Source organism: Melospiza melodia, chromosome Z, assembly GCF_035770615.1.
Source record: "Melospiza melodia melodia isolate bMelMel2 chromosome Z, bMelMel2.pri, whole genome shotgun sequence".
Classification (NCBI taxonomy): Eukaryota; Metazoa; Chordata; class Aves; order Passeriformes; family Passerellidae; genus Melospiza; species Melospiza melodia.
In genome coordinates, this window is record NC_086226.1 from 75,514,313 (window position 1) to 75,528,410 (window position 14,098).

At 47.0% G+C, this 14,098-nt stretch overlaps 1 protein-coding gene across 1 annotated transcript; it reads left to right on the forward strand.

Moving 5' to 3' along the window:
• The first annotated feature begins 3,608 nt into the window (after positions 1 to 3,608).
• Positions 3,609 to 13,896, forward strand: LOC134432552 (RNA polymerase II elongation factor ELL2-like). Its single transcript, XM_063181397.1, is given in 7 exon segments — positions 3,609 to 3,683; positions 5,137 to 5,292; positions 7,335 to 7,459; positions 13,006 to 13,137; positions 13,449 to 13,455; positions 13,619 to 13,663; positions 13,798 to 13,896. Coding segments are annotated over 7 exon segments (639 nt in total).
• The last annotated feature ends 202 nt before the right edge of the window (positions 13,897 to 14,098 follow it).

The window sequence follows — 14,098 nt, forward strand, 5'->3', positions numbered from 1 at the left end:
GGGCCAAAATAGGGGAAAGGGCAGTCTGGAAGGCAGAGGGGAACTCGCCTGGAGAGAAAGGGATCCCCACAAGGCAAGACGACATCGGGTCCTCTGCTGCCCCAGTGTCAAGGCATATGTTGTCCTGTCCTAGCGACTGAGCCAAGGCACGCCAGACGTTGACCTTCAGCTGGGGGATGACCCATGACTCCGATGATGACAAGAAGAGTCCACAGGTAATTATTATCATTAGCAGCAGCGCAGGGTTGGGAGCCAACGATGTCAAAGCGGGGGCCATTAGGGAGGCGAAACTGAAACAAAAGAAAACAGTAAAATATAGGGTATTCACAAAAATTATTCTTCCCCAAACAGCCACTTCAAATAAAACATGCAGGGGGAAAGAACTGGACCAGGAGGGGAATATGAGGAAACATGACATAACAGGTCCAGGGGTGGAGGAGAAGCGGGAGGAGAGGGCTCTTCAGCCACAGAAGGGAGATCTGGAGAAAAAGATGGCGTCCGATAGAAGGGCTTTCTCCGCCGCCGCCAACACACTTGCCAGACCTGTGATACTGCCTCCTTCTTTGTCCTCTGCTTCGGGATGAAGGGCCTGACCCACTTAGATGGAACCCACCGGGGGCCTGAGGGAGTGGACACACAAGCGTATCCCCTCCCCCATGTCACCAGGTCAAAGAGGCCCTCCATCTGCCAGGTCTCCGGATCCTTCACAAGAACCGGGGGCCTGGTTTTAGGCTGCAGCTGCTGGTGGCTGCCGGAGTGTCGGACCACTGGAGGATTTTGGCTGTCAAAGGAGCAGTTTACAATGCCCTTGACAGCCGGAAGTTTCCTCCAGCGACCCGGGTGTTGCAGGTCGACAGACACCAGCTGAATGTCACTGTTAGGAAGACAGAGATCCCTAGTGAGCTGCAGCCTGTAGGGAGAAACAGAGGACATAGTGTTAAGTGCAGGAGTAGGCAAAGCACCACAGATTGGAGTTGTCAAGTCCAAGAGACTGGTCAAGTCCGGCAAAGTGAAAGGCAGCTCTCCCTTTTCTCCTCCCTCCCCGCTGGATGTTAACTGGCCCGCTGCATTTTTATCGTTACGCAGGGAGGGGCTGCGCTCAGGGCCTAGTTTTTTGGCCCTTTCTCTCTCTCCTCCTCCTTCCTCCTATATTCTAGAAACCCCTGCCTCAAGGGGCACTGGGGCATCCAATGTCCTATTTTGCCACACAAGTGGCAGGGGTGGGTGGCCGCTGATCTTCTGCTGGACCCTGGTGTTGAAGGTCCGGCGACAGGGGCAGCTTCGGCTTCATCATCTTCCCACTGAGAGGTAGCGACAGCCAGCTTATCCTGCTGTGCCGCCTTGCCGGCCTCTACTAGCTGCTGTGGGAAGAGAGCCCTTGCCTGCACTGCCCCGTTTGCCCACTGCCCTTTGCCTACCAGATGATCTTCTGAAATCACCAGACCATCTACATCATGAGACGTTGAAGGGCTCCCCCAAAGAATTGGGAGAACCTCCAAGATCTCCCTCCTCCATTCTGCTACCCAAACCCTAAACTCTATGGGTGCAGTGAGACTAGAGAAGAGGGCCCTCAGGTCCGCAGGCACCAGATCTCCCTGTGCTAGGGCGTTACGGATGAGCCCCCTGAAGTACTCGGACTCCCGGGTATACTCCTTCTGCGCCTTGCACAGTTCCTTGATCCGGGCCTGTGCTAAAGGCACTCATTGGGCGTGGGAGCACCCCTCTCCACTCAGGTGGTACGTAACCGGAGTGGCTTCCAATATAGGCGCCTGCCCCGGCTTCCGCTTCCGGTCATCCACCCCCCCCTCCCCCCCCCCCCCCGGAACACAAAGCGTGGGAACTGGAAGAGGGAGCGTGGGAACCAGAATAGGAGGAGGTTGAGGCAGGGTCTGGCAAAGAGGCGGGACAAGGGCGTGGGTGCGGCACACCACCCCACTCCGCCCCCTGGGTGGAGTTCAGAGGCGGAGCAGAATATGAGGGAGGAGCAGGGGAGGAGTCAATTGGGGGTGGAGCTGCAGGTGGGGCAATGGGAGGAGTCTTGGGAGGAGCTGAGGGCGGAGAAATGGGTGGGAAAGAGGGAGGAACCAAAGAAGGGGCAACTGAAACCGGAGGAGGGGCAACAGGAGGTGGGGTTGGGTCGGGGGGAAGGAAGGGGTTGGCACTGGGCCAGAAAGGGTTGGGGGAAGAAGAAGGAGCCTTGGCGGGAACGACCATGCGGTCGCTGCCATCATGTGCTCGTTGGGAGCCATTTGGCAAACCTTCCATAAACCGTACAAACTTCGGGACACTAACCGGGGACTTGGGAACTGGGTCAGAGGGTGAGGGAAGAGAAGGAGCCTGGCCAGGGCTCCTCGAAGGGGGAGGCTGAGCGGTTCGAGGGGGAGCAGGGGCAGGATGGACCCCCTCCCTCTTGTCGGCCCTCAAAATCCCCCTCGAGGGCTCCTGCCTATGGGAAGAGGGTAAGGGTTGAGGGGTAGGGGCAATCAAACCAGGAGAACGGGGAGACAAACACGAACTAGAAAGGCTTTTCCTCAGCTCCCCTGACAGGTGGAGTGTGGCATGCACTCTGCCCGCCCAATATGCCACGGTAGCCAACTTTGTTTCCCCGGATTTAATGGCTTCATTTAATTTGGCTACAACGGCTGCCAAAATTAAATGAAGCTGTTTTGCAAGTTCCAGGGAAACTTCGGGGAACTTAGAAAAAACCCATTTAACTAAAAGTTTCAGCTCCTGCTTGGGGGCCTGATAGCCACCCTGAAGCAGAGAGCCTTTAACAACATAATAAACTCCCTTCTGGGATTTTCCCAAGCCCACACCCATGGCACCTTCTAGGGCAGGAACTGCTGCCTATAGAAGGGGGAAAATCCACTGATGGAAAAACCACCCGCCCTGAAATAAAGAAACTAAAACACTGAGCCGCCCACCGCCAGCCCCTGCTCTCCCCACTGTCCCCAAGTCTGGCGGTTCAGATAGAAGGAAAAAGGGATGTTGGGTGGTGAGTCTGGGCCCCAAGTCTGGGGAATCCGGCACTCACAGGGAACCGAAATAAAAAAATGCAAGGGAGCGAGGACTATCCAGCCCTCAAGGGAAAAGGGTAGGGAGTAGGTCCCTAGAGCAGGGCATGTACTCCTAGGGAAAATTTAAAAAGGCAGGGGGGAAGCCCCAGTTCCAGGGCCCAGACTTGCCGATCTGACGGTGGCGGAAATGAAAGCCGGGGCGGCGGTTCTCGTCTCCGGAGTCCTCCTCTTCGGGTGCTGGGAGCTGTGACTCTGATCCCCAGGGAGCGCTGCCCCTACAACGGGGCCTGCTACCACCCGGGATAGTCTGGCGTCCAAAGGATAATTATAATCCAACTCCGCAGGGTCCGGTCGGTGGTCAATCGTCCACTTCACGGCCCGTGTTGGGCATCAAACTGCGCGAACGCGTATGCGGCTCCAAGTCCGGCTGGCTAGAGGGGAAACGGCCGACATCTCCGCTGCATCTGAGATCAGCCCCCCTTGGCGTCGTGGCCTCGGGCTGGGCCGAATCGCGGACTGGATTATATGCGCTGGACGAGACGAGAAAAGGGAGTGACCACTTGCTGGGGGTTAACGTCGGTTTATTGAAGGATGGCAGGTACCAACGGAGAGAGGGCACCGACCAGCAAAATGGCCTCGAGCAAGGGGAGAGGCGAGGTTTTAAAGGCAAGGGGCGGAGAAAGGAGGAAACCCCGCTAGCAAGTAGGAAAACATATAGGGAGATGCACAACATAACTGACATGCAAACATATCCAATAAATACAAGGTTAGAGAGGAGCCCCGGGACCCCAGCCAATTACATCCCCCAAAGAGAAGAAGGTTCTCGAAAGCTGGGAGGAGTGGGGGGTGATTGACTGAGCCCAGGGAGGAGGAAAAGCTTACTTATATGGTAAAATAAGGGAGGGGAAGTTACATAACTTGAACGATTGACAACTGAAGGGGGCAGGGGTAACCATAGTAACATAACTGTCAGGAGAGCTGTGGCGGGAAAACTGGGGAGGGAAGAACCATTTTACAAGGACAAAAGGGGAATGATACATAAAATGGGGGAACACAAGAGAACTTAAAAATGCACTACAACATAGGCACTGTCATTATCCATTAAATCTAATTGGGAAATTGAAAGAAAATGCCCTTCAGAAAGTTGCATAAAGAATTTCATAAGGTCAGCATGGGAAAACCATGCTTGATTTAATTTTTTATCTCGGTCATTAATAGCTTTGCAAAATTCTGCATTGGGTTCTTTTGAGGAAAATAGAATGGAAGATATTGATGTCATCTTGTCCATGGATTCCAACATTCCCCTCAAAGCACAATGTGCTTAGGTGGTGCCATTTGTATTAACCTGTTCTGAGTGCAGTTTCCCCAAGGAGCCTGGCTTTGGGCAGACACCAGGTGCACATTCCCCTTCCAGGCACTCAGTGGTGCTGCCTGCATCAGGGAGCTGAGGCAGGCACAGCCAGCTGCCCTGAGCAAAACAGGCTCTGACCTGGCTGTGGCTGCAGTCACCTGCCTGCAGGGACATCCCTGCCCCTGCGAGTGCAGCTCTTGCTCTGCCTTAGCCTAGTGCAGAACATTTTAAGGCAGCACCATGGTGGCTTCTGAAGAGACAAAACTCAACTTCTGAATTTCTCATTGGGGACTTTCTGTTTCACATGTGTGATTCTTGCTGGCAATCTACATAGATCCTAAGGGAATATTTAACACTGAATACCTGGGGTGTTAGGACTGGCAGTAGTGAGAGAGTTGTGGAACTTGGTGCTAATTTTGCTTTGAGCTGGCACAGAGAAACTCAGGTGAGACAGGACTGGTTGCTGGTAGGGTACAGGTTTCCTTTCCAATATGCTCCATACAGTACCAGTTAGGGACTGGGCTTTTTCACAGAATCAGACAATATGTGAGTTGGAAGTGATCCACAAGGATATTCAATATCAGCTCTGTCCCCAAGATATCCATCATCATTTTAAATCAACTGTTTTGCCTTCTGCCAACTTCCCATTTGACACTTCTTTTTCTGTTTTCCTTTCCTTTGGGAAAACAAGCAGATGTGAGAAGAGTAAAATCACACACTTCATGTCCTGCCCCTGAAGACAAGAGAAAAAGCCCATGAAGCCTGCAGAGAGGGAACAGTGCTGTTTATCGGCGACCCTACAGGGACAGGGTGATTCATTTACTTGCTCTGAGGGCTTACAAGAAGCCAGAGTTGCTTGCTTGCTTGCAGAGAGATGGAGTCATGCAAAAGGACAAGGGCAGCCTTGCAAAGATCCTTCAGCAGGTGAGACTGTGGAGTTTGTGACAGAATTATTTCCACCACACTATTCTTTTGTTCCTAATTGTCACTTGTTCCTCCACTCTTTAAATTAGATACTGGTGAACAACTTAGGAAATGCTCCCTGTTAAGTTTTTCCATCAACTTCATCCAGAGATCTCAAGCTGCAGGTCCATGTGACGAAAAGAAAGATAACTTCAAAACTATTGGGGCGTTGTTGTTTTTCTAGAATAGCTGGCAATGAGTAACAGTTTGTAATGTTGTTGCTCCTCTTGCCTTATTCCATTCTCTTTCTTTTCCCTGCACAGTTTAACTGCTTCATTGAGTAACTTCCCAGGGATTCCTTGATTGTGTGAAATGGTTTGTCATGGCACTAAAAATTTCCTGGGAGAAGTTCTGGAGCAAAAATTTCAGGAATTGCAGAGGCCTGTATTTCATTTGAACAGAGTGGGTGGCCTCTCAATAATACTTGGCTTCTGCTGGGATCTGTGGGGATTGTCTTCCAGGGGTGTTTCAGGCACATCCTCCATGACAGAGGTGGTAGCCAAACTTTGAGCAGAGGGTTTCTTTGTTGTCATATGAATTAAATCTCCATCTTCCTTGGAACTCTTTTATTCAGTAAATTCTGAGTGCTCCTCTGAATTCCATGGTTATTTTGTTATTACAGCCAGCAATAAGATGCACATGCATTGAAAGATGCAGTGGTTCTTTCCTTCCATTTCAATATTCCCTGTTTCCCTAGTCTCTTACTGAATTATGCCAGCATTATTATATCAAGTAGAAACATTTCTTCTTTAGCTAGGAAACCAATTTCTTGAAAGCTAGTCAAGGGAGGAAAATTTAATAAAGTTTCAGTTGATCCCACAGTGACTTTTAAGAACTCATTCCCTGAACCTGTGAAGTGTGTTGCTGGGTTTGCCCAGGGCAGTGGCAGGGCTTTTTTACCCTGAAGATATTCACAATATAATGACAGCCATGTTCGGCTGTCCCAGCTGCATGAGTCCTTTTAGATTTCAAGTTGATTATGAATTTTCAAAGCTCAACTCCTTAGAAGGTAATGAATGAAAACATTTTCTCCTGTTCCATTGCAATGTTTGAGATTTCCCTGTAGTCAATGTGCTGTAGGAGATGTGAACTGCCTCAGGGTCCAGGTTTGCAATCTGAAAGTTCTGTGTGAGCAGCCCTGCAGCCTGAAATGCCTTGCTCAGGCTTTTGTGGATATCAGAGCAAGTGGGGGTTTATTTTGTAGAAATCTCAACTGGGCAGAGTGAGCTTGCTGAGATCTGGTACACACACACGTGCTTCCCTTCCAACACAACCTGAGTTCTGCTTCTGAGGAGTGAATCCCTGATTCTGGGTATCTTTGCTACATCGACTATTTTTTCAGGTGTGTAAAAATACACATCATCACACATATAAATTATCAACGTTTATCGTGTTTTCCAGGAGAAAAGTCAAAGTTGTGACAGATGTTAGTGGTGTGTTAGATGAGTTATTCAGTGTGTTGCAGGGGTCAAATAGATGAAGACTTTCCCAATGAACTTTTCTGTGGAACTCTGAGCAGGTGTCAGTTGAAGAAGTCTAAACCTGAACTTTTGATATCAGTGGTCTTCAGGTTTTACTACTACAATTTACTTTTTGAGGTGGCTTTGTCTTCAGGAAGATATGGATCTCATTTAATTTCAAAGGAATTACAGCAAGGCATGTGCATGGCCTTCTCATGGCAGAATTTTGCTGGAATGAGCCCTGGCTCTACCACATGAAGAGGGACTCTGGGCCTATCCCCCTCTCCTTACACATTGTAGCTCTCAATGTTGTTTTCAAAGGAACACTTGGTAGATATGGATGGAGATCCTGGGTTGTTTCCAATTGCTGAGACATTAATATGACTTAAAACTCATGTGACAGAGGAATAATCAAACTGTACAAAAAGATATAATTGGTTGAAACTGGGTTCTCACAAGCAGCTGTTCAGGACCCATCATATTTCTGTAGTTTGCATGCAGCTAGCATGATAAAGATTTGTTTTGCTACATGTCTGCCTGTAGGTAGCCAAGTGGAATGCAAAGGATAATTCCTTCAGTCTGAAGGAACATCTCTTTCAAACCCTTCAGACTGATTGGCCTGGCTACACTGAAATAGACAGACAGAATTTGAAGTTAATCCTCTCTGGGTAAGTTCAGTCTTTCAGAGAAAGGAAAAAAATATTCCTGGTTAATGAAGCTTAGATTGTTAGAATATGGTGAGGTATCAGGGACCTGCCAGGATCCTGGCCCTGCACAGGACACCACAAGAATCACACCAGGTGCCCAAGAGTGTTGTCCAAACACTTCTTGAAACCTCCTGCAGTGACCACTGGCCTGGGGAGCCTGTTGCAGTGCTCCAGCACCCTCAGGGCCATGAATGTTTTTCTGCTATCCTGCCTAAAGCTCCCCCAACTCAGCTTCATGCTGTTTCCTTGAGTCCTGACACTGAAGGTCTGTCTCCCCTGCAAGGAAAGTATTTTGACAGTTGATATTTAGGCCTTGTAACATGAAATATTGGACCATCCATACAGAAAATCAGCTCCATCTCATAACACCACCAACACCAGCCAAGCAACGTCTCCGGGGCCTTCTGAGAGAGATGCTGCAGTGAGACCTGCTCAGGTATTTTGTGCATTTTTAACATTCTGGACTGTATGGTAAATTATAGCAGACTTGCTGGTGGTGTAAAATTGTCATGTGAATGTGCAGGACCTTCCCTTTTGGGGAAGCCTTTGATGGAGCTCCTGAAGGGAGTGTCTTTCTCCCAAAGCATTTTAGCTACAGACTTGAAGTAGGATGGGAAAGTGAGAATGAGATAGAGTCTGTGTTTACCCATAGTACTTCCTGGTTTGAATGCCTTTTTTTGTGTAGAAAGATGTGTGTTCAAGCTGGGCCAGTTCAGAAAAAACTACTTTTTCAGAATGGGAGGAAAATCTGACCCTGATCATAGGTTAATGACTGAATTGTTTTCTTATTGATGCAGAAACGGCCTCTGGCTTCTGACTTTACCAGTCCTGTGATGAGCAAGAAGAGGAGAATTGGCCACCAGCCCAGTCATGTCCAGCCAGCAGCTGGTGGCCACTTTTCTTCTTTCCTTCTGCCTTCCGCATTTCTGTTCTCTTTGGACATGTCTCCAAGTGCTGGCTCTATTTCCCCCTGCACTCATGTGGTGCAACCAACAGAGAAATTTCCGAGTTCCAGGATCCCAGCACCTGCCAGGGAGCAGAAGGAGATCCCCAATTCAAACGGGGAGAAAAATGAATTGGGGAGGCTGAAGCAATGGCACCACTTGGATTTTGATGAAGGTATTGATGTGCTGGTTTTCCTGACTCCTGTGTGGATAACTGTGGGATAAAAATTTGGTTATTAAGAGAAGCTTCTGCCCAAATTAAGGTGCAAGCATGACTCCTTTCCACAGTCAATAGTAAAAATGTTATTGAAGAGGGAATGCAAACTGGGAAGATAGAAAGAAATGAGAGAAGAGACGGAGGGTGAGGGGAAGAGAGAGACATTAAGTAGGGAGATATCATCACCACATGGACTCTCTGTTGTCCAGCCTGTCCTTCTTCACCCATGGTCTGCTCAGTGATGGGTGTCCCCAGGTCTCTCTGGAGGTGCCACCTTTATACTGTCCAAGACTGGAGTATCCACAGGTTGGTCACAGCTGTCCCCACATCTTGGGCTAGAAGCCATGCAAGCAGTGATTTTCCTTACCCACAGTCTCTACAGTGGAGGTTTCGTCTGGTGTCCTAATTCCAAACCTTCTCTTCTGCTAGCCCAAGGCTTCGTGCTTTTCTTCTTGCCAGTTGTGCTTTTCTCACAATTCCTGTTGTGGTGGCTTATCTTATGGGAAAATCCTTCTTTGACAGCATTCTGAAATAGTTAATTGTGCTCTTGCACCTTATGAAAAGGGAGCTCTGAAAGTGGGCACTGGATGCAGGAAGGCACTGCTCTACATGACTGCTCTGCCATTATCCCTGCTGGATGGTCATGATAAATCAAGACTTTTTTTTTTCTGCCATCACATAAGATTTTGACTCTTGGTTTAGAAGACAATAACAGCAAAGCCCAGAACCTGTGTTGCTGGATCCTTGTGGAAAACTACAACAAAACTACAATTTCTAAACTCATTTTTATAAATTCTTTCTTTAAGTAGTGTAAAACCAATGAAGAGCAATGAAATCTGAAATAGATTGCTGTTGGGAGAAGGTGGTTAAAAGGAAGAGCCAGGCACTAGGAAGCCAAAGGGAATGGATTGTTTTCTTTCCATCTGATTTCTACTGAACTGAAAGTAGACTGAGACAGCACTTTTTCCATTAGAAGATTTTCAAGACTGCCTGCTGAAGTCAGAAACCTGTCACACATTTATTGCAGACTAGTTCACTGAAAGATGTCGATCAAATCTCAGTGATTCCATGGTTGTTCATTGAACTCAGCCTTTTCATGGAAACCGCAAAAGCTGCAAAACCTAGGCTGTGGTTTCCTGGAGTTCTACTTTGACCTGGGCTGGGAGCTTTCTCTCCATCCCTGCTGCAGAATTTCATTTTTCAAAACCTGTAGAAGTGGTACAGACTGGAAACAGCATTGAAAAGCTAAACAGAAATGCATAAAGAACACTTGATTTCTGATGACAGGGACACACCCAGCAGGGCAGAGTTCAGTTGCTTTGTTAAATCTGTGGGTTGTCTCTTTTGGAGGTTGAGCTTGCAAATTCCCTATTGGGTTCAGCCTGGAGGCAGGTTTGGAGTGTGCAGATGCCTCTTGCTAGTGGTGGTGTGCTTGTAGAGACAGGCGCTTTGAGATGGTCTTTCCACATTTCTTCTGGACATAGACATGGTACCTGTGAACCTTGGGATGCCTTTGGAAGGATTTTTGCTTGAATCTATAAACTCATGTGAGCAGCATTCTTCAGGGACCAGTTCCCAAATTATGCCCAGCTTTTTTTCCAGTGAAGGAAATTCTGTTCTGTGTTTCAAGTTGCGGCTTAGGCTGAAGCTTTCTTGTAGACTGAGGTGTGAGAGCAAACATGCTTTTGGAAATGAAATGCTCACTGCAAAGCTGTTCTTCCAAGTGGTGTTGAACGTACAGTGACTATTGGTATTTCTGTCCAGTTTTATTACCACTATTACACTTCCTTTTATTCTTCTGCTATCCAACTAAAATCAACAAAAGCAAGTGGAACATCGCACAACAGCTCTTTCCTCAAGAATTGAAGCTCAGGTAGTTTAAACATTGTCAAGAATGGCTGAGTTTTAACAAGATTACTTTGTGTAAACAATGGCAATGGAAGCTAATAAGGAATGTCATGGATTGTGTGGGATTTTTCTGTTTGGCAAAGGACCTGAAATGGAAAACAGAAAGAGATTACCAAGATCCTGAGTATTCCTTCCTGTTTCAGCTGACTATTCCTTATGACAGATCTTTTTAATATCATCATAATTCTTGAACATTTCTTTTGAAAGAGGGCTTGATGTTATATGTGTAATGCTTCCCAAATGCCTTTGCCAATAGGCAAAGGGCATTTCCCAAGTGCAGAGCTGTTTCCAAGCCCATCCTGCCACGTTAATGAGGAGCACTGGGTTTTGTCTGCAGGGTATTGGAGCCTTAGTGCCAGTAAGCCCTATAGAATGGAATTGGCTTTCCTGCTGACAAGAGTGCAGGCACTCATCCGAACTGTGGTCCTCTGGAATTGGCAGAGAAATGGGGATAAAAACATTGCATGAGAAGAACTTCAGCTTTCTTCTTTATTTTTTGTTAGAACCTCGATGTTGATCTCTCTCAAGCTGTTGTCTTTTGTGAAACTGCATCTTTTGCTGCATGACTTGAACGGCTCTGCAGATGCTGCCTCATGCCTTCAAATACAAAAAGCTGAGCTGGGGCTAACACTGTGGGAATGCACAATCTATAGAATAAAGTGGCCATTTCCGTCTTTCTAATTTCCAAGAATGGGTTCTTTGGAGGTTGTGTCTGTTGTATTATTAAATGTTGTTGCTTCTTGTGAGTAATTAGCTGTGAGAGGAACACTCTGAAGGACTTTTTCAAGACTGTCCAATGGGGATCTTTTGGCCTTTTAACGATCTCCTGATGAAGAGTGTCAAAATTGTGCTTTTCTGCCGGAGCAAGAAAAGAGACTTCCATTGCCTCCACATGGTCTGCAACAAGCAAACAACCAGACCATCTGAGGTGAGTAAAAGAACAATTCACCCTTGCCACTCTCAGTGGGGTGCAGTGTCAAGCTGTTTCCTGTGCTGAAAGGGTGAGTTTGAGCAGGTTTAGTTGGGCCTGGAAGGCTCAGAGCAGAGATGAACACCGAGGTGGGTTAGGCCCAGACAGGCCCTCCCTTCCTGTAGTGCAGTTGCACAGGCTCAGCTGCAGCAGTGCTGCTGCAACCCCTCATCGAAGTTGCAGTGCAGGAGGGGAGGGAGAAGTGTGTGTGTGTGTGTGGATAAAAGTCTGGAACTTGCTGCCAGCTTGTGTGAGAGCAGGGATGTTGGCAAGGGCAGTCAGGCCTCCTGCAGCTCTGGGGCATCTGCGGCCTTTGGAGCAGGCCTGGCAGGGCCCTGGGTCACGTTGCTCCAGGGCCTCCCAAAATGTTGCAAGCCACCTGTAGTTTTCCTTTCAAAATTATCCTGCACACTGGTCAGGTGTATCTGGCCTGGGATGCATCCTTGGCACAAACTGTTGTCTGTCCTGGGACTGAACTTCAACTTGTTGAGGATTTACTGCTTGTAAATATCATTGTCAGGATGGTTTGAATTGTTTATTCCCATGTGAAAGATGTTAATGTCATCCAAAAAGATCCAGGTCTTCAGGCCCAAAGGAGCAGAAGCATTGGTGTGAGAGTGTTGGGAAATGGCATCTATTGTTCTCATTGCCACTTCATCTGGATTTTTATCATGAGCTTGATAAATGTCATGCCTGTTGATTTAAGGGAGAAGGGAATGAAGAAGGTTTGACCCCCATCAGTGGCTTTAGGCATTAATGAATTTTTCCCTCCTTAGGAGCAGATGCTGTTTGGGTAGTAGTTGTGGTTTCAGGCTGATATAGAGACTGATTTTTTGGCTATATTACAAATGCCTCAGTTCCATGGTCAGTGATGTAACTGCTGTCCACTTGAAGAATCAGATATTATCATTAACTCTGCCATTAGACAGACAAGAATGTAGCTCAGAAGTCCAGAACTCTGTGCACTCAAGTCAGAAGTCAGAACTCTGTGCACTCAACTCCATAAATGCAGTCCCTGACAAATACGTTTTACAGATGTATTGTCACAGGTAAATGTAACTAATTTAAGCTTTTCCTACAGAGGAAGAGAATATAATTTAGTAATGTATCTCCTCTCCATGAAGCTGCTGTGTTTGTTTGTCCTTTGATATTTGAAATGAGGGCATATGTTTTCTAAGTGTGCTCCACTTGCTAATGAAGAAAACCTCTACGATGTAAACTATTAGTAAGTAAGTTTCATAGAAATGTGGCAGATTCCTTGAGTTACCTGATTACATTCTCTTGAAGCACATGAGCTTGAAAGTAGAAATTGTCAGTCCCAGAGCAACAGACTCAAAACTTGAGTGTCTGTGTTTGACAATATCCTGTGCTTGGTGTAAAATTATACATGTGTTTTATGGACTAGAAACATACTGGAATGTTCTTTTAGAGTTCACTCATGGAAAAATGGCCTCATTTTTTCCCTTAGAAAATACGTAGCCATCGTCTCCTTGGAGCAACGCCAGCGCTACAAGGATGACTTCAATGCAGAGTATGACGAATACAGGAATTGACATTCCCTAATTGACAAGACTACAAAGAAGTTCAGACAGTTTCAGGAGTAATGGAAGTCTTTGATTCCAGGGTCTGAAACCTATCAGGTAAAGAAGGATAAAACTATGAAGGCTGTGCTTCATCATTGCAGCACAGCAGTGTTTTGGATTCCCTGGAACTGCTTAGTGAAACAAAGTGAACCTGTAGAATTGGCAAATATGCTCAGACACTGCTTGGGCTGGGTCTGATTTTTGCCAGACCCTGCCCCAAAACACCTTTTTGGAGCTGTCTATGAAGAAACAATAAGGGGAGAGATGTCCCAAACAGAGTCTTAGACCATGGGCTTCTTCTGTTGCCTGTTGAGAGGCTTAATTGCAGATCTTGGGTGATGCTGGGAGAGGGAGATTTGTTCTTGCAAATATCCCAGAAGAGTGGTGGCTGACAGGGAAGGAAAAGTCTAGAGTCAGACTGAATGAACTTTTAGTGTTTTACCAAAGTTTGCATTTTATGGCGGTGGTGAAACATTCCTCATGTTTTTTCTCTTGTAGGCACTGCATCATCAAATCCTAGCAGATTATCAGCAGTTACAACAGGTACGTGTGACACCAGAGCTGCAGGGCCATGGTAACTGCTGAGTCTGCCTCAAGGCTTTTTAAAAGCAAAGGACATCAGACTCTAGGGTCTGCAGAAGTGTTTGCATGCCCTAAGTTTTCTTTCTCCTTCACAGGGTAGCCCCAGCTACTCTGAAATGAAGAGCAGGTGCCTGTACCTCCACAAAAAGCTGGCCCATATTCAGAGCCGCATTTCTGAATTTGACCAGCAGTGAGTGGAGTCCTGGCACCAGACATCTGCTTCAGCCTCGTGACATCTGCGGACCCTGGATTTTTTATTTCAACTAGAAGATTAGGTTTTTAGGAATATTTAAGTTAGTATTGAACAGTAGGTTATGTTAGCACTGAGCCGTAGATTATTTCTTAAAAGTGTTGGATTAGTTCAAAGAAGTTTGGTAAGTTTAAAAAGTTGAAAGA